Source organism: Microcebus murinus, chromosome 1 (genome assembly GCF_040939455.1).
Source record: "Microcebus murinus isolate Inina chromosome 1, M.murinus_Inina_mat1.0, whole genome shotgun sequence".
Taxonomy (NCBI): Eukaryota; Metazoa; Chordata; class Mammalia; order Primates; family Cheirogaleidae; genus Microcebus; species Microcebus murinus.
In genome coordinates, this window is record NC_134104.1 from 82,717,658 (window position 1) to 82,738,547 (window position 20,890).

The 20,890-nt window shown below is 38.1% G+C and overlaps 1 protein-coding gene across 9 annotated transcripts in view; it reads left to right on the forward strand.

The window, feature by feature from the left end:
* Nucleotides 1-20,890, forward strand: part of PEX5L (peroxisomal biogenesis factor 5 like) — a 215,719-nt gene that overhangs the window by 151,888 nt on the left and 42,941 nt on the right. For all 9 annotated transcript variants that reach the window (XM_012736993.2, XM_012736997.2, XM_012736996.2 and 6 more), the window contains one exon: nt 11,982-12,077. In XM_012736993.2, the coding sequence (XP_012592447.1) occupies nt 11,982-12,077 (96 nt within the window). The remainder of the gene's footprint in view (nt 1-11,981; nt 12,078-20,890) is intronic.

Consider the following 20,890-nt stretch of genomic DNA (forward strand, 5'->3'; position numbering starts at 1 on the left):
TTATAAAGAATTTATGCCTTAATTTTGTATTTTTTAAAAAACATGTTATATTTATTTATCAAGACCTGCCTAAACTAAGGAAATTCATAATCTAGTTTTAATTCCAGCCTGTGATTAAATGAGTAAAATTTCATGAATTGGGGATTTAATACAACTGAAACACTAAGTCACTCAAACAAAGAATAGCCTGATTAATCTAGTGGTAATAAAAGACAAAAAGGTATCAAAACTGTTAGAAGCATATTACTCTTAAATGTACAAACTCTTCATGCAGATAAAGTAAAACCATGATGAAGGTGATATAAAAATTCAACTTAAAACTATCACTCAGATGGTTCACAGGAAAAAAGGAAATATTTTCTTCTCTTTCAAACCAACATAAATTATCTGAGGCAGTGATTCAGTAGGTGAAGACCTATTTACAAGCAGTGTTTAAAAATTATATTTTCAGAATCACAAAGAAACTGGAAGCTCACAATGTGAAGAATTCTTATGTTTTTTCATTTTCTTTTTAAGATGAGAAAAAGGAAAAACATAGTCTTATCTCTTTTAAATAGTGTTTTGAATACTATAGGGATGAAAAGAACTTTCTTTCTCCTCCCTGAATTTTCGAGAATTTGAGTTTACAAAACAAACTGACAGTAGACAGATTAAGAGGGGAAAAGGCAGACAAACTTATTAATATGCAAGTACATGGGGGCCACGCAAAGTATGAAACTCCAGAAAGGGCCAGATGGTTGACACGTAAATACCCTCTTCATAAGGGACCAGAAAGTGGGGATGTAGGCAATTTTAAGGGAAAAGTAAATGATTTTTAGGCGAGATGAATGGGCTGGAAGAACAGACTGGGACAAAGTTTGTCTGGGCCATGGGTGTGTGATCAGCTCTGGTTTTCCTTCCTTGCAGTTTAATCTTCTCTGTTTGATGAGATTATAGGAGTGGGCCCTAGACAGTGACATTCCTTCTGGAGGAACTTTCCTTAGAGTAGGGAACTTCAGAGGAAGCCTCTCTTTGTGCTTTGGGAGAGGGTGGAGGGGTAAGAAACAGGGAATAGGGTGAAGGTCAGAGAACCTTGGTTCTGAGATGGCTTCTTTATTAGTTCAAAGTACTCAGCATGTCAAAGAGCCAAGTTTTGAGTGTCATTTTTTTTCTGAGTCCCAACAATACGTTAATCAGTGTAGCAGATTATAATAAATTATACAATCTACCTATTTAAGAATGAGGTTTCTTGACACTTATACAAACTGTGTTAATTGGAGTTAATTATTTTTAAGTCATGTAATCTGAAAAATTAGACATTTGAAGAATTGAAGAAAAACACAGTAATGATGTAAAATTAGCTTTTTCCACAAATGGGTTGGTGAGAAAAAAAAAAAAGAATTCAGCTCCTGCAGGAAAATGATGACTCAAGCATTTCCTTTTCGAATTTGGACACTGGAAGGGAAGCTCCAAGACAGGCTCTTGCAAACCTCAGTCAGATTTCACCGGGATGTGCAGCGGCGAGTCTCCCCAAATGCTGAGTCACAATCATGCAACTCGCTGATTTTGCTGACTTTAGCATAGCACGTGCTTCCTTTCTCATAATCATAATTCCAAACCAGAACAATTTAAATTTTGACAGTATCCCAAACGAGAATAATTTAAATTTAAATGGCAGTATGTTTTCTAAATTTTTAATGACTCATGTAAAAGGAAATGCATGTTAGTAGCTGTCATTTATTACATGCCTACTTCATGTGTGTCATATGAGATTCTATTTTTGTATATTATTTGAAATGTTTACAATAAACTTTTATTATCCCCAATTTCACATATTAAAAAATGCATCTCAGAGAAAAGTAATTTTCCCAAGGTGGTACAGCTAAGGAAGAGAGGAACGAGGATCCAAATCATGCCCATCAGCTTCTAACACCCTTGTTCTCAACCACAGACCATTCAGTATTGGCCGCATCATGCTTATCCACCTGAGACAACTCACAAACCGTCTATTTCCCTCCTCATTGCAAACCCTGATTACTACTTACTTTTATAGGGTTGATATGAGTTAAGTAAGTTTACTTAATTTGTGTTATTCCAGAATCTTTGTAAGACAAATTAGAATTGTCATCTGATTTGAGACCATATACAATTTTGTGCCTCCCCCTTCCAAATTTATTCTCAACCCTCTACTTTTAGAAATGCTGATGGTTTTCATTCCATTCCATTTCAATTCAACAAAGGTGATTGAACGTCTATTATGCATAAAGCCATAAGCGAGGCAGTAAAAAAGTTAGAAAGATGAGCAACATTATAAGAAGTATCAAAACCTTTGTGTCTAGCACAATTAGATATGGTATAAACATTAATAGTTTTGCTCGTTGGAAAACGGTCCAGGAGCCGCATCAACACCCCTTTCCTCCTCCAGGCCACACACAATGAGGAAATAAGGAAGCAAAAATGGAAGGAAGGAACAAAGAAAAGAAGGCAGGCAAGAGGCAAGAAATCTGAAAGATCACTTTCAGCGTAGCAGGAAAGCTGTTCATAGTAGGTTCTCAACAAATATTTGTTGAAGTGAAAAAATAAGGGGATCCCAACAAAAAGAGAAAACAACAGTTGTCAGATTTAACAATGTGGAAGTAGCAGCTGATGGTTGATTAAAAGGCAGAAAAAAATAGACAAAATTTTATCCTTGATTTTCTTTCTTTCTTTTTTTTTTTTTTTCGAGACAAGAGTCTCACTGGCTCACCCAGGCTAGAGTGCAGTGGCATCATTCCTAGCTCACAGCAACCTCAAACTCCTGGGCTCAAGTGATCCTCCTACCTCAGCCTACTGAGTAGCTGGGACTACAGGTGTGTGCTACCATGCCTGGCTACTTTTTGTATTTTTTGTAGAAATGAGGTCTTGCTATTTGCTCCGTCTTCTCTCAAACTCCTGCCCCGAAGTGATCCTTCTGCTTCGGCCTCCCAAAGTGCTAGGATTGCAGATGTGAGCCACCACACCTGGCCCCTTGATCATTCTTAAAACTAGTTTCAATAATAATTTTTAGTTGTGCCTGACAATAGACTGTCCATCTCCTTTCAAAATCAGCTCTTACTTCCCTTGATGTTCTACAGCATAGAATTTCATAGCAGAATGGAGATAGGCCCGTATGCTGCAGCACCTTGCACAAAGCTCTGGGAGTTGGCTCTTGACACATAAGGTACAGCTGTTTTGTGTACTTTCAGTATAAATGTCTGATTAAGAAAAAAAAATCCTGAGCGTCTCAGTGAGGCAAGCATTTAAGTTATCTGTTCTAGTATAAGAATTCAACTAGTCTCCATCAACCACTAGCCAAAAGTACTCTAAACACAGATATTTTTTAATGAATTACTAGTTACACCTGATAGGCACTAAGTAGAAAGATATTAACAAAAGCAAAGTTTTATTGAGCATTTACTATGTATGTGTGTTTACAGGAATTATTGTACTCAATTCTTAAAAGAACTCTATAAGTGAACGCACATTTTGCAGATGAAACTATAGAGGTTAAGTAATTTCTCCAAGGTCACCAACTAATATTAAATAATAAGCTAGGATTTGGCTTCAGGCAGTCTGATTCCAGAGACTGTTTAATGACGCATTCATTAAATGATATCTTGTCACTCGAGGTCTACTAGTTTTATATTTTCCTTTTCTATAATTACGTAGATTCCTTTTTTTTCCCTTTAATTTCTTTTGAAAGAATACTGAGTTTTTACAATATGTTTTGGTGGGAGATCTCTAGCAATTATATTAAAGCGATTGTATGAGAAGCTATGAATTACTGTCATAGTAGTCAGCTAGCAGAGTTATTATAGGATAACCCAGCCAAAAATACAGTAATTTTCAAATTATAATTTGATCACAATCATAATTTTGAATAAAGAGAATAAGATAAAATATTCTTTTTAAAAAGTTATTAAATTCTTTCTTCTCTCCCTTTACCTAGCACTTGTCATTCAGAACAATCAATATCAGGGGGAACTAAATGCTTTCTTCTTTGGAGATTTAATATCCTAAAATCCCATTAGCTTAAACCAATTAAAATGCCATTTTTTAAAGCCAAGGTATTTCCAGGAGGTTGCTACAGCTGTGGAACATTTTTCAAAATCATGCAAAAACAGGGAGGAAAAATGCCTACCTTAGAGTACCTTTGTGAACTCCAGCATTTTACTTACATACAGACAATGCCAATATCTAGGTCAGAGGTTTTTTTGTGTGGTCCCTCCCCCAGAAGCATCAGTATCACCTGGGAACTTGTTAGAAATGCAGGCTCTGGGACTCCACCTCAGACCTACTGAATCAGGATCTCTGGGGTGGGGCTGAGAAATCTGCGTTTCTAACAAGCTCCTGCAGGTGATTCTGATGCCCTACTGCAATTTGAGAACCACTGATGCAGACATTGTGCTACCAAAACAGCTGTAACTCAAATTTATGGATGTAATTGTTGTGTTTACTATTCCTCTGTTTAAGTACTAAGCAATATCGGCAGTTTACAAGCATTACTTATATATTTTTTCCTATATTACAGTTTTTGCCTACAATAAAATTAGACGTTTAAAAAATGTTTTGGTTGAGAGGAAGGCTGATCTTTACCATGTATTATAATCTGTATTTCATTCTCAGTCCTACACCAGCAGGTCTAGACACACTGCTAAATTGCAGAAAATGTTCAGAATCTGTAATGGCATACTAATCTCGCTTGGAAAACTGCCTCTGTTTACATTCAGTATTTACCTATATTTCATAGCATTTATGTTGTGTTTCCTTGGGCATAATGAATGGTTCTAAAATGTGAGGTAGAAAACACTTGTCTTAGTGATAAGACTTTTCTAACAATGTGGAAAATAGCACTTCCCTAAATAGGAACTGTACTATCAAAATAAAATTTCATTTGCACAGTAAGATTCTATTTGTTGTTTTAGGCGGTAAAGAAAATATGAACTGTAAGCCTGGAATCCCCAGAGAGAGGTTTTGCCTCTTCTTCCTGATATATGGTGCCCTTTGCATCCTGTGATTCATAATCCAGTTGGGTCGTGAAACATTAATGAAGGGAGGAAGCCTGTGACAGTAATGGCGTCCTTTAGGTCAGACTTCACAGGAAAGGCAGGTTGTATTTCACTGGTGAAAAGTGCCTGCTAATAAAAGAAAGTGCCTGGGGACCAAAATATTAGTGGTTTCATTTTGCTCTGACACCATTCATTCATGATATTATATAAATGCACAAAGTTTTCCTCTTTTTATTATTAGTTTTTTAATTGACAAATAAAAATTGCATATATTTATTGTGTACAACAGGATGTTTTGAAATAGATATACATTGTGAAATGGCTCCATTGAGCTATTTAACATATGTATTAACTCACATACTTTTTTTTTGTAAAAACACTTAAAATCTACACTCTATCAGAGATTTTCAAGAATATAATAGGAATGTTATTAACCATAGTCACCATTATGTACAATAGATCTCTTGAACCAATTTCTCCTATCTGACTGAAATTTTATATCCTTTGATCAACGTCTAGCCAAACCCTGCCTGCCCTTCCTTCAGCCTTTGGTAACCACCATTCTACTCTGCTTCTATGAGTTCAACTTTTTTAGATTCCACATATAAGTGAAATTATATGGTATTTGTCTTTCATGCCTGGTTTATTTCACTTAACATCATGTCCTCTAAGTTCATCCATGTTGCAAATGACAGTATTTCTTGCTTTTTGAGGGCTGAATAGTATTCCATTATGTACATATGCCACACTTTTTTAATCCATTGTTCCATTGATGGGCACTTAGGTCAATTCCATTATCTTTGCTATTTTGAATAATGCTGCAATGAACACGGGAGTGAACGTATCTCTTCGACATACTGATTTCATTTTCTTTGGCTATATACCCGGTAGTGGGATTGCTGGATAATATGATAGCTCTATTTTTAGTTTGTTGAAGAACCTCCATATGGTTCTCCACAGTGGCTATACCAATTTACATTCCCACTGACAGTATGCAAGCATTCCCTTTGTCTCCACATCCTCTCCAACACATATCTTTGCTCTTTTTTGATAATAGACATTCTAATAAGTGTGAGGTGATATCTCACTGTGGCTTTGTTTTGCATTTCTCTGATAATTAATGATGTTGAAGATTTTTTTATGTCTATGGGCCATTTGCATGTCTTCTGAGAAATATCCTCTCAGCTTCTTTGTCTACTTTTGAATCAAATTATGTGTTTTCTTGCTGTTGAGTTGTTTGAGTTCCTTATGTATTTTAGATGATAACCCTTATCAAATGTATGGTTTTCAAACATTTTCTCTTATTCTGTAGGTTGTCTCTTTACTCTCTTGATTGTTCCTTTTGCTGTGCAGTAGCTTCTTAGTTTGATGTAATCTCATTTGTCTATTTTTGCTTTCGTTGCCTGTGCTTTTGAAGCTATATCTAAAAATTCTTTGCCCAGACCAATGTTTTATAGCATTATCCCAATGTTTTCTTCTAGTTGTTTCATAGTTTCAGGTCTTACATTTGTCTTTCATCCATTTTGAGTTGATTTTTGTATGTAGTGTGAGATAAGGGTCTAATTTCATTCTTGTATATGTGGATATCTAGTTTTCCCAGCACAATTTATTGAAGATACTGTCCTTTCTCCATTGTTTGCTCTTAGCACCTTTGTAGAAAAACAATTGACCATAAATGCATGGATTTATTTCTGGGATCTCTATTCTGTTCTATTGGTCTAAATGTCTGTTTTTATGCCAATACCATGCTGTTTTGATTGCTAGAGCTTTGTAGTATACTTTGAAGTCAGAGCATGATGCCTCCAGCTTTATTCTTTTTATTCAAGATTACTTTGGCTATTCAGGGTCTTTTGTGATCCCATACAAATTTTATGATTGTTTTTTTCTATTTGTGTGAAGAACGTCATTGAAATTTTGATAGAGACTGCATTTAATCTGTAGCTTGTTTCGAGTAGTATAGGCATTTTAAAAATATTCTTTCAATTCATGAGCAGGTAATATCTTTTCATTTATTTGCATCTTCTTCAATTTCTCACAAAGTTTATTTCTTACCATTTGTCCACATTTTAAAAATTTATTTTATTAATGAAGGAACCAGCAGAAAGACAACAGATTTGTTTCCCAAATCAAAGCATTGAGGAACAGAGCTTTATATAGTCAATTGGGAAAGAAATGCCAAAATAAGTTTGCCAAGTTAAATACAAGATTTGTTAATTTTCTATAAGACAATAAGATCATATCCCCTTTGGAGTTAACATGTCTTCCAGACTATAACGTCCTAACAACCTATCAGTCTTAAAAGGTTGCAAATCATCTGCACTTTTATGTTTATTTAAATTTGTTAATCAAATATATTGTGACCCAAGAGTGTCAGATGAGGGTTATAGTAGACTGAACATGTCCACATCTTAATCCCCAGAACCTATAAATATTACTATATGTGGCCAAAGACATGAGAAAGTTAGATTTGAGAGAGGGAGATTTTCCTTAACTAGCTCAGTGGGCCCTAAAAGCAACCACATGTACCTTATAAGAATAAGGCAGAAGGTCGGGCTCAGTGGCTCATGCCTGTAATCCTAGCACTCTGGGAGGCCGAGATGGGAGGATTGCTTGAACTCAGGAGTTTGAAACCAGCCTGAGCAAGAGCAAGACCCCTTCTCTACTAAAAAATAGAAAAAAAAAATTAGTTAAGCAACTAAAAATAGAAAAAATTAGCTGGGCATGGTAGCACACGCCTGTAGTCCCAGCTACTCAGGAGGCTGAAGCAAGAGGATCCCTTGAGCCCAGGAGTTTAAGGTTGCTGTAAGCTAGGCTGACACCATGGCACTCTAGCCCAGGCAACAGAGAGAGACACTGTCCAAAAAAAAAAGAGTGAGGCAGAGGAGGTTTGGGGTTTTGAGAGAGAAGAGAGGAAGCAATATAGAGTGATGCAGCCATAAACCAAGGAAAGCCTGAAATCACTAGGAACTTGAAGAGGCATGGAGAAGATTCTCCCTAGAGCCTACAGAGGGAGCGTGGCCTTAGCAACACCTTGATTTTGGATTCTAGCCTCCAGAACATCAAAAGAATAAATTTCGGTTGTTTTAAGTCACCACCAACTTCGTGGTAATTTGTTACAGCAGCCCTAGGGAACTAACACAAGGGGCAAGCTGACTTAATAGAAAATGCTCCCGCATGATAGCAAGAAACAAAGCAACTTTACTTTGCCTTTTTCAAAGCTGAGGATGCATTTTTCTTTCGCAAGACCTGCTGGATTCCTCAGATACCTCCTACCAAATGATTAGAAAGCTGTTCTCCATCAAAATTTTTTGCATTCTTATTGAAAACTTACAAGTATGCAGTAAAGCACTCAGAAAATAGTACATTGGGAGATGATGCTCAGTCACAAGCCAGTGGTAAGGGGGTGCCAGTGGTAAATCCTCTCTGCATGTGAGATGCTGCCTTCTGCAGAGAGAGAGCCCAGAAGAAATCACTGCAAGGGCAGTGCAAGTGATCACACACCACCTGATGACAGGTGGTGAGGTGGCAGGTAGAGGCACCCATTCCTGCGAGAGCCCATTTTTCCCACTTGGACACAATTGTCTCTTTTATTAACCTTTGCTTTCTTTCATCTCTGGTGATTAAATGGGAACCCAAAGAAGCCATCCTTGCCAGCCTCCTTCCAGCAGGACCACAGCAACATTCCCCAACAGAGGAGAATCATGTGCTTTTAAAGGCTTGTCATTGTCAGAGATAAAATAGTGTCAATTGAGAAATGTAATATGCATAGGTTAGGAACAAAAACAACTGCATATTTCACAATCTGAATCAAAATTAGAACATAAGAGGGGAGAGTGACCAGTTAACAAATATTCAGCTTATAACTGAACTAACCAATCCTTTTTTAAACTATAGAAGGTTTTTATGTTCTTTTCAGTATATTAATCCCAGGTACCATATAATTTCTGAACAAAAATATTCAGCCATAATCCAAAAGTCACATTAGTTTATGCTATTACAAGATATAAATAAAGGTGTGTAGCATCGTTTATAAAATATAACTCTCATAACTTTCTTATGATTTATAGCAACCTATTGGCATTTATCTCTCCAGCCTAGTGAGAAAAAATCCATTTGAATATTGTTAATTCAATTCTAGGAGATTCTGAATTGACTGTTTACTCTGAAACTAAATATGATATTCTTGGTTTCAAACAAAAACTTCATATTTTAGACTAAAGCCAGGGTAATTAAAAGTTCTTTTGCTTCTGCAGTGAATATGAATTTGCTATCACAATCCTGGAGTACAAGAAATATCCTAATTATTTTTATTACTTGTTTTTAATCTGCCTTTAAATCCCTGCTTGCCAGGATGATGTGATAGTCAATCTCACTTATGTTTTCGGTTCCCTTCCCTGTGTCAGTTTCTGGTTGGGTGGAGGTAATAGCTTTCATGGGGCACAGAGAACAAGGGAGACCACTTGTTCATGGTGACGGTGAGCCTGGCCCACCCAGCAATGAGGCTGATGCCAGGCAGGCCCAGAGGTGCCCCACCACCCTTCCTTCTTCCGACCACAGGCACCACTGCAGTAGCCTCAGCCCTGCACTGCCCACAGGGCATCCAGCAGCCATCCCGCTCCCCCAAGCCAGGGCAACAGGGCTGTGCTAGCGCAGACCTCTGCCACTCCAGGTCCAGGACAAAACACAGGTACCCTCTCAATCTCCTGTAAGCTCCCCTTTAACCTCCTGGATTGGCCAGTAAACCTTAACTGAGAACACTTTCCGGGGGTAAGGAGAGAAAATACCTTCAGCTCATTCACTGACAGCATATTTTCAATAAATATTTATTGACGATTTATGGAATTCCTACTGTGTGCCAGGAAATACTGAGGATATAGGAGTATTCACAACAGTGGGGAGCAAACATAAATTAATGTTTTAATAAATTAACCTTCCACATTCATCAAAGCAAAACACAGCCTAAGACTGTTGTTTATGGTCAGAAGTGTTGATCATGATTACTTCGTTATTGGTTTCAGTCCACAGTATTCTTAGGATTTCTTGGCTGACTCCTTACCCATGCGTGAACACCCTGGCAGCAGCTTTTCTCAGTTTTGCATCTTCCTAAAATGGCCAAGTAAGCACAGTCTCTCATGAGAGACAGTATGAGCAGTGGTTCTGAGCATGGCCCTGAAGCACCAACCCTGCCACTTACTAGCTGGGTGACTTGGAGCAAGTTAATTAAATTCTCTGTGCCTCAATGTCGTTATCTTGAAAATGGAGTCTATGATAATCCCTACCTCAAGGGTTTGTGGAAAGAACAAAATGAGTTAGAGTATCTACAGCACTTAGAGCACTGTCTGCCATGTAGTGAGCCCTGGTAGGACTATTGTGTCATAACAAAAGAGGAGAGGCCTCTTCAGCACCAGTGATGGTGGAGAATGAATGAAAAGAAGCTAAGCTGTGTAGATGGCAAGTGCCGTGTGAAGAGGAAAGTTGGAAACAGTGGTTCTCAAACATGACTGCTTTTCAACATCATCAGAGGAGGTTTTCAAACATCAAACGTCCAGGCCCCACCCCCAGCGATTCTTATTTAATTGGTTTGGGCTGGGGCCTGTTCAAGTAATTCCGCTATGGAAGGCAGGGTTGAGCATTCCTGCTATAGAGCAACCTAACACATGGGCCAAGAAGTCCCCCACCTCACCCCACCCACACCCTGCAATAAAAAAGGGTGGGGAGAATCACTCCACAAGCCCCTCTTCTGCCACTCCCCAAGGCCCGGCTGTCTCCTTAGTGTAATCTCTCATCCTGCAGCCCTTAGGCGTATGTGGACACTCATCACTTGTCAGGCCCTGTGCTAGGAACACAAAAGTTACCAGTCAAAATCCCTACCCTGATGGATCCCACAGTAGAGCAGGGAGACAAACAAGAAAACAAATAATTATATTGGAAATGACTTGAATGTCCATGGAGAGCGGTCTGATCAAACTACAGCAATTTCCTTCCTAGGAGATCTCTTAGGAAAAGAATGAGGTACATCTACACATACTAAATGTGGAAACTTGCCAAGATACATTGTTAAGTGGGAAAAAAGCAAATTGCAGAATGGCATACCATTTATGTTTCAATTTTTTTGAAACGTATTACTGTACACATGATTCTGGGTGCATAAATGTGTATGTAACTGCAAAGAAAAAGGTCTAATGGTGCATCTCTTATTTTCCATGATTAATTTTTTTCAAAAAGAATGTTTTCATTTTTGTGAAATTAAAAATTAATAACATTTTTTAAATTACAGCAGACATTTTGGCTGGGGGAATATTCTGAGAATATTTGCATTTAGCTAAGTTGTGTATCGCATTGCCTGTTAATTGTGGCAAAGCAGTTGGCCTTAACTGATACAATTTTATCTAAGTGACTCATTATTATTTAACGGAGAGAAATACCCTGAGAATTGGGACACAAGACAGTGTCAATAGAGGGAAGGTCAAAGAAAGAGAATTCTGCATAAGTGTCTTCTGCATACTTAAGGAAAAAGCCCTGGAAGCCACAGGTCCATCTCTGCAGCTTTTACATTTTTACCTGAGACTGATCCTCCTAATGAGCTGAAAGCTTGAATGTCAGTTTCTAGATCTAGCCTTCTCAAGAAGATTATATATCTTAGCTGGACCAGAATCATTTGGGGAAGGTTACTAAAATATCGATACCTGAAATCCAGACCAATTAAAATAGGATCTTTGGGAAGTACAGCCAGAGGATTGGTTTTAATCTGTCAGGGCTGAGACTCGTTGTTGGAAGAATCATGGGTACAGGCTCACACACATTTTGACACCATCCCAATTTAGGCAACATCATGCCTGCAAAGTACTCCAAAAATGTCATCGATTACAGATGACTCTTAAACTCTAGGAAAGTGAGACAAGAAAAGAAAAAATACATGTATTTTTGTATCCTGTGATTCTGATATCATAACAGCATGTGTTTGGTCTATTTCAGGCTCGACTGACCAAAGAACATCGTTGGGGAAGTGCATTACTTTCTAGAAACCACTCCTTAGAAGAAGAATTTGAAAGAGCAAAAGCAGCAGTGGAGGTAACTTTTTTCAAAATTAGCTTTTTCTGTGTCATGCTTCTGAGAGTGGCATTCAAAAAAACTCAGATTTCAGCAGGATACAAATAAAATGGATCTTAACTTATAGATATGAAATAACCATGATTTTGACTGTCAGAAATAGACTTGTTAACAGAGAACATTTGATTTCCCACCGAGATAATGAATAGATGTCACCTCTTATGCCAATTCTGTGACAAATTAGCAATAACTGTCTGGAGTGCTGGGTCAGAAATAACTCCAAGTCTAGTCTAGATTCCATGGTGAACCAATGCCATGTACTTGCTATGCCTCTGTGAGGCCAAGGTTCATGCCTGGCATTTTTCTCTCTCTAGCATCTAGCGTAATGTCTGAAACAGAAAAGATCTTGCTGTCCCTGGGATATCACGTATTCTCCTAACTGGTGGTAAAAGGCTATGGCTGAGATATTCTAGCTAATGATTAGCCCATCTTGAGCCAATTTTATTATTAAAAGTTTCCAAAACGTTGATAATTCAAATGAAATACTTGATTAGAACATGGATATTTAGCCTCCTAATAAGAGAGAGATAGAAAGAGAGAAGAGTAGGGGGTATTGGGGGGAGGGAGAAACGAAGGAAGAGAAGCCCCCACCCCCAAATAACCCAACAAACAAAAAGCAGCTTTTGCTATTTTCTATCCACTTCCCTTCCTGGCTAGAATCACAGAGAGTGCATCTTAGATGCTATCTCCAATACTCATCAAAGCTTTGCTAGATTGCTATTTGAGAGTAGAGCTTTTCACCAAACTCAAGTATGAACTTGTTAGAACCTCTGTTTCTATTACTGATAAGAAATCTTGAAAATTGAAAGCATTCTTGGAATATGGTTCATTTATGTGGCTTGTCTTCCTAGAATTTGGATGAAATGATTACACTATGGGTGATCTTTCAGAATTCTATACTTGAAATATAATAAAATCATATTTTCAGTTTAATATTAAAAGGATTCTTTCTATTCTGGGAAAGAATTCCAGCCATAATTTCCTATCATCATTCAGAAACCCAATAAGAGAGCACTTTTATCTCACCACAATATAATTTACTCAAATTTCTTCTTTAATTTTAACCTTTTTTAATTAAAAAAAAAGCTAATGAATATTTAGAGCTCTTGAGCATGATCAACTGATATATTTGGTTGAGACCAGCTGAGTTCAATCAAATTGTTCAAATGCATGGAGCCTATAGCTCAATTTATTTTAAATATAGGGTTTCCAAACTTAAGAGCTAATTTAAATTTATCTTTTGAACTCCTACTGTGTATAGCACACTGAATTAGTGCTAAAAATATGATTTAGAACCATAGAGTCTTGGGTCAGTAAAGACATTAAAATTTATCTGCTCCCATTTATAATGAGAAAGATAATGAATTCATATTCAAAAACTTTTAATTAGAAAGTAACAGATCAACAAGGAAAAAAATCTATCTGCCAAAATATATATTCACAAAATTATCTAATCTTACTTTTGGTAAAAATCTTAGAAGTCATCTATCCCTACCAGACACATAAACTAAACATTGTTTTCTCTTAAAATACTTGACAAATTATTACCCTGTTTCTGTTTGAACACTTCCAATTAGGAACAACTCCTTCTCAAGAAAACCCATTTCAGTCTTAGACGGTACTGATTATCAAAATGTTCTTTCTTACATTATGCTGAAATTAGCTACCAGCAACTTCCAGGTTTGCTTGGTCTTGGTTTTGCCCTCTCTGGAGCAAGGCAGAATTAGTTCAATCCCTTCTCTACGTGATGTCCACCTCACCCCAGCAAGCCACACCTTCTGGCTTCTTGTCTGTCCTGGGACCTGAGTTGTTATTCCAACTTGTCACTAATAGCTACATAACAACATACATCTCATTAACCAATCTAGACCTCAGTTTCCCCACCTCTATGGTCCTTTCCTGCTACAAAATCCTAGGAGGTTATAAGTTATTTCAAATAGTTATTCTTGCAGCAAACTGGCTGCCTACATGTACTGACTGCTGAATAGGTCCTAAAAATAAAAAAATGAGCCAGCTGTAATTATCTGTCTAACAATAGCATGGTCCAGAGGACCAACTTGGGCAAATAAATCACTTCTCTCTACCTTAATTTCATATTATCTATAAGTTGTAGGACTTGGATTTCTAATATATAATACTAAAACCCTATGAGATTATTACTTTGAGTGAAAAGAATGGTTAAGTACAAAATTCCCAGCAAATTGAAAATCGTAAGTAAATTTGCTTAACCAGAAGCCTGGTGCCAAAAATCTTCCATGAGGAATGAGGGGAGATGATGCCAACCAGAAGGTGTGAACAGGTGTAGAAAGAAAAGTGTGTATGTCAGGGAGAAAGGAGGTAAAGGATTTACACTCAGCTGATAGTACATCATGCCTCCAAAACTTTACACATATATGGACTATTTATTTCCAGATGTTATTCTTATCCAGGGTACTTTCTAAATCCACAGTAGAAGATATAATAATATGCATCAAAGAGTCTTCATGCCCATTGACCCAGCCACTTCTTAAAATTTATGCTAGAGAAGTAATCATGAAAGTTTGCAATATTTTATCTGTAGGATTTTTTTAAATAGTGAAAATTTGGAAAAAGCCTAAGTGTCCCATAATAGAGAGTTTAACTGAATTATATTATAGCCTTATAGCAAAATGCTATAAACTATTAAAAATAACATTGTGGAGAAATATTTAAGATCATGTAAAAATGTTTACTGATGGTTGAAATAATAGTTTATAGTTTACAGTTTTACAGTATGATTCTAGCTTTGTAAAATGGTAATAGCATAATAGGTAACAGGTTAAAGAATGTACTATGAAGCAGTTACTAAGTCAGGATCATTACATGGATTATCTCACTTAATCCTCACAGCAGTCCTATGAAGAAGGTAATATGACTATTCCCATTTTGCAGATGAGAAATCTGAGCTCAAAGACATTGCAGACAGTTATTTGGCTTTCATAAGCAATTAAGATAGATTTGAAAGTGAATTACCCAATATTAAGCATGTTGCAAAGCCACGATTCTCACCCAGACTCCAGAGTGTGTATTCTGAACCACTGCACTATATAAACACACAGAGTCTGTCTTAGTTCATTCAAGCTGCTATTACAAAATGACCTTAGATGGGTAATTTATAAACAATAGAAATGTATTGCTCACAGTTCTGCAGGCTGAAAAATACAAGATGGAGGCACCAACGGGTGTCTGGCAAGGGCCCATTCCTCATAGATGGCCCCTCCTTGCTGTGTCCCCACACGGCATAAGAGCAAATGAGGCTAACAGACTCCCTCAGACCTCTTTTATATGGGCACTAATCCCACTCATGAAAGCTCTGACCCCATGACCTAATCACCTCCCAAGGCCCCACCTCTTAATACCATTAATATCACCTTGGTGGGGTTAAATTTCAACAAATGAATTTGGGGGAGACACATATTCAGACCATAGCAGAGTCTGTGCCCAAATGTTAACAGTAGTTATTCTTGGGTGGCTGGATTTGGAGTGATTTTTTTCTTCTTTTAGCTTATCTGAATTTTACAAATATTCTTTCATAAAGATGTATTATGTTGGCAATCAAGGAAAAAGTTGCAAGTTATAGACACTATGGTGACATAAGATTCTTAAAAGAGCCAGTAGTGTCTTATTCTTCATTTCAAGACAAGTAAAGAATGGCATTGCAGATTGCCTTCCTCAGAAACAGTTCTAAATACTAGTAAGATCCAGATGAAAATCATGCCTGGGGCAAGTTGAATTTTTCCAAAATTCCCTGCCTTATATTTTTATATCATCTGATTCCAATGTTCCTTCTAGTTCATATTCTATTCCATCTTTTGTTATCAATGTGCCTCAAAATTTGGCACCTGATCCCCTCTCTACTCCTTCTCCTGTTCCTCAGTCCCTTGAGGAAGTCCAAAGGCACTGCCTTTCTTTGGGTTCCTCTCCCACACCAAGTGCCTTCCCCACTGTCCACACCTTTTCTTCCCTGTAGGGGGAGCACTCTTTCCCCAGATTCTCAGATTATAGGTTCCTTCTTGTCATGCAAGTTTTAGCTGGAGTGTTCATGCCTCAAAAAATTGCTATTACATCAGAAGGCTCTGTCATTCATCACTATTTATCATTGAGTCCTTTCTTGCTTGTTTTTGTTTGTCTTGCTCGTTTTGTTAAATGCAACCTCCATGAGAAAAGGAACCTTGTCTCTTATTTACCGCTGTGCCACAATATCTAGAACACTGTCTGGGTCCTAGTACATACTCAGCAAGTATCTGTTGAATGAATGGATGGATGGATGGATGATTATTAATCACTTAATATGGGTAACACTTATTTTCTTCTATCTATTTTACAAAAAATGTCGTATGACTTTCCAATATAAGAGTATCTTAACTTTGCTAGTAAACATAAACAAATAATTCTGTCTATGGCATATAGATTTCTTCCTGGAACTGTGCTGTAGTTGTCTTGGTCTCAGTGTCAGTCAGTGAGACACACTTATAAGAACACAGGTAGCTCCAACTGATCTTGCCATGAAGTAACATTGTATTTTACATGGTAAAATTTACATTTTTACTTATCCTAAGCAATACCTGACAATGTGCAAGTTCCCTAATTTTTGAGCTGAAATACCCTAAAATACAATACCCGTTACTGGAGAAAAGACAGCTAAAGCTACGTGCACATTTATGGCATACAGTAAATGACCTGGGAACCTGTTCATGTGCAAAGGCTGACATTGCTTGAGCTCGGGCTGAACTGTTAGGTCTAGCAAAGCCTTGTATGGGTGGAGCTTTTTCCTCCCTATCTTGCATTTTATTGAAAATTACCACAAATTTATCTCTGCCTAACATACTGTAACTTTAAGACAAAGAGATGGATACTCCTAATCTGAGCTTTAAAAAAAAATGCATCTTCACTGAACAAAAGGGAAAGGAGCTTCCTCATAGATTTTCCTCATAGCCAGCAGCCTGACTGCACTGTCAGCTACAATGTGTCCCTAGGAAGAATACACAGGGAGGCACAGAAGTGACAAGAAGCTGGGAAGGAGCTCCCAGAGCTCAGTGAAGCCCAAAGCTGCCTCCCAGGAACACAGATCCCTAGAGAGAACTGTGCTGCATCTGCAGAGGAGAGAGAAGGTCGCATGGGAAGTCAGCACACCTGCAATCACAAAGCAAAAATACCTCTTCATCACCATTAGCAGGGAGGGAAAGAAAGCCAGCCAGCATCTGGTTTTGTGTTTAGCTAGTGCCTAAGTGCCTCAATCTTTGGAATAAATTTAATTTAGCAACAAATTCATCAGACATGTTTAAGCTCCTTCTGTGGGCCAGGCACTGTGCTGGGTGCCAGCAATAGAAAAATTGAATAAGCACATCTCTGTCCTTAATGAGTAATTAAGGTGAAGAGTCACAGATATATACAGCCCAGGCAATCACTCAAGTATAGCTCATCACGTGGTATAGTTACTATGGGTTTCGTGTCAGTCTCCCCCACCAGACTGTGACCTCTTATGGGTGGGACTGTGTTTTATCCTTCTTCATGTTCCCAGCACCTATCAGAGAGGCTGGTACAAATTTTTGCTGGATAAGTAAATGACCAAATTAACAATTTATTATTCTATTCTATCTATTTCATCTAAGCATTCCTTCTCTAATGGGTGCTTAAGATATATAACAAACTTACTAACAGAGGATCAAGTTTTTGCCCCTAGAATCAAAGTCATGTTCCACTTAGCTCCAATATTATTATAATCCTTGATTTATGCATTTTAAGCAATGTTTTCACAGCTCCACTTTTACCCTAGGGAGGTATTCTTATGAGCAAATTTTTAAAAGGAACAATGAATTATGTAAATGAGGGGAAACAAGGATGTATGGACAAAGGAAAGTACAGTCCAGTCAGAAGCAAGAAGACAAAGCATAACTCTAACTCCTTTTGGCTAATTAGTTGACACTATTAAATTTTAATGAGATCCTTAAATTCTAGAGCTCTGAACTTTCCTGTCCACCAGTTCTCTTCCCTTTGAGCTTCACTTGGGGTGTCACTTATGGTAGTTTAAAATGTCCACAAAATCTATGATACTCCCTTCAATATATAAGAGCTCAATTCCATTTTTGAGCGTGGGCTGGACTTAGTGACTCACTAGAATAAAGTGGAAGTCACAGTGTGTGACTTTGAAGATTAGGCCATAAAAGATACTATGTCCTCCTCTCTACTCTCTGGCTCAATCACTCCCTCTGCGGGAAACCAGTTGCCATGTCATGCAGACCCCCAGCAGCCCACGCGGGGAGGAGCCCAGGCCTTTTGCTAACCAACAGCCGGTGAGGAACTGAGGCCTCCTGTCCATGCCACACGAGTGAGCCCCGTGAGTGGATTCTCCAGACCCTGTGGGGCCTTGGGACAACTGTAGCCCCAGCCAGCAGCTTAATTCCAACCTCGTGAGTCAGAGCCATCCAGCTAAACTACTCCTAAATTCCTGACCCTCAGAAACTATGAGAGGTAGTATATGTTGTTTGAGGGTGCTGAGTGCTGTGTGATTTGCTAAGCAGCAAGAGATAACTACTGCATCCATCGCTCTACTCCTCACAGCCTCCAGCCTCCTCCCACTCCACCACTCTCTTCCCCAGCTCCATCCCTATCACATTTCAATACTGCAAAAATGAAAAGATTATTCTTGCAGCACAGAAACAATGTGTTCATTCATTCGAGATTGGAAGTTTTCAACCTATTCCCCCACTTCTAACTGGTTCTCATATGATCCTCTCTGATCCCCAAGGAAGAATGACAGTCCGTGTTTGTGACAGTCCATGTTTCTTAGGGGAACTTCGTCCCTTCACCAAGGATCTGGTTGGGGGCTTGCCCTTTCTTCTGCACAGCTCCTAGACCTGACCTCTCTTTATGGCTGTCTTCAGTGAAAGCAACTCTGACTTTCCATCTCTATGTCCTATTGCAAAGGACACAGCCCTCAAAATAACTTCTCTTCAGGATTCATTCTAACTTTGCCTCCTGCACCATTTTATGAAAAATCACAGCAAATTGGTAACGACTGTTACCTGAAAGTGGGCAGTGAAAGAGTGTGATGCAAACAGAGAATTCCTTGTTCTAGAAATACAGGTAACTGCTACAGTCTGAATGTTTGTGTCCCCCCCCCAAAATCCATAGGTTGAAGCCTAATCCCCAATGGGATGGCATTAAGAGATGGGACTTTTGTGAGGTGACTAGGTCATAAGGGTGGAGCCCTCAGGAACTGGACTTCATAAAAGAGATCTTGGAGAGCCCCCTCACCCCGTCCACCACGTGGGGATTTAGCAAGAAGGCACTGTCGGTGGGGAACAGGCCCTCACCAGACCACCAAATCTGCCAGCTTTCATCTTGGACTTTTCAGCCTGCAGAACTGTAGGAAATAAATGTTTTTGTGTTTGTAAGTCACCGAGTTTATGGTATTTTTGTTATAGCAGCCTGAACAGGCTAAGACAGGGACTTCTAAAAAAATTTCTCTTTACGTTTAACGACAAGGTGCCATGTTCAAAACAACACAACAGCTAAACTCAGCTCCCGTGACACAAACTCATCAAAAGTGCTTTCCATATAGAAATTTTGTTTTTACCTGAAGCTATTCCCAGTGTCTATACTATAGAACTGATAGGCACCTCGGAAATATTAAATGATTGAACAAAATTGGAGACTATTCTTGAGCTGCTTTTATTAACATAGGATTGTGTAAGAAACTGCTGACGTGTGCGCCCTCCTACCAAGAAGATTATCTGTCTCCAGCGCCCCTCCCATTTCCTTTTGCTTTCTGTGACAGTATTACCTCTTTGAAGCAGGTGGAAGGGATTAATGGATTAAACACTACTTAAATCATTCTGACTTAGATTCAATATCCAAAAAAGAGAAAATCTTTTGATAATATATGAAATATAGTCCCTTGGGCACTATTAAGGGAACCTTGATGTTAGTTGTTTAAGATACAGATTTCCTAAAGCTTAGCTTGTCAACATGCTTCCCATGTCAAAAGCAGATAGATCACATAAAGATTAGATGTGTTGTGAGTTCATTGGGAAACTGGCAAAAGTTCCTTTATTCTCATATTGATTAGATTTACTTCTGTTTTAAACAAATAAGATTTGATTTCCAAAAACAATATGAAGCATGGATAAGAACGATTGTAAAGTGGCTTGGGATGAACTCTCAGAGGGGATATGGATGAAAGTATAAAGTAAGATAATCTTAGATAAATTTATGGATAAGTGGTCAATTAAAAAGAAGAGAGATATCTAGAGTCCACCTCTAATTTTTTAAGGTCAGAGTTATGGGCTGTTGCCATATTTTTTCACCATCCTATAATATTCACTGTGGAAACTCTAAAGTAATAAAACCTTTAATTTGACCCATTCTAACAAAACCTCAGTTATCTACAAATCAGTGTTCTAGATGGTTAGATTTATAGACTAGCTCCAGACCAAAAAGTACCTTGGAAAATTCCCTGAACTTTGAATCTGAAAAATCCAGGATGTGCATTCTGAACATGATCTCATCCACAAATACTTATTGAGCAAATAAGTGGAGAAGAAGGCGAACGTAAAAATACATAAACTCTATCTGAGCCAGCCTTGAGCAGTTACAGACTATTTCGTGCTTCTGTTTGTCCATTGGCAGGACCAGGACAATAATTTGCACTCCCTCTTCTTCAACAAGATTGTCCAAAGAGCAATGAGACTATAGGTTGACAGTAGTCTGAACCATTTGTTGGAGGGCTCTGTGCCCAGGAGTCACATGTTAAA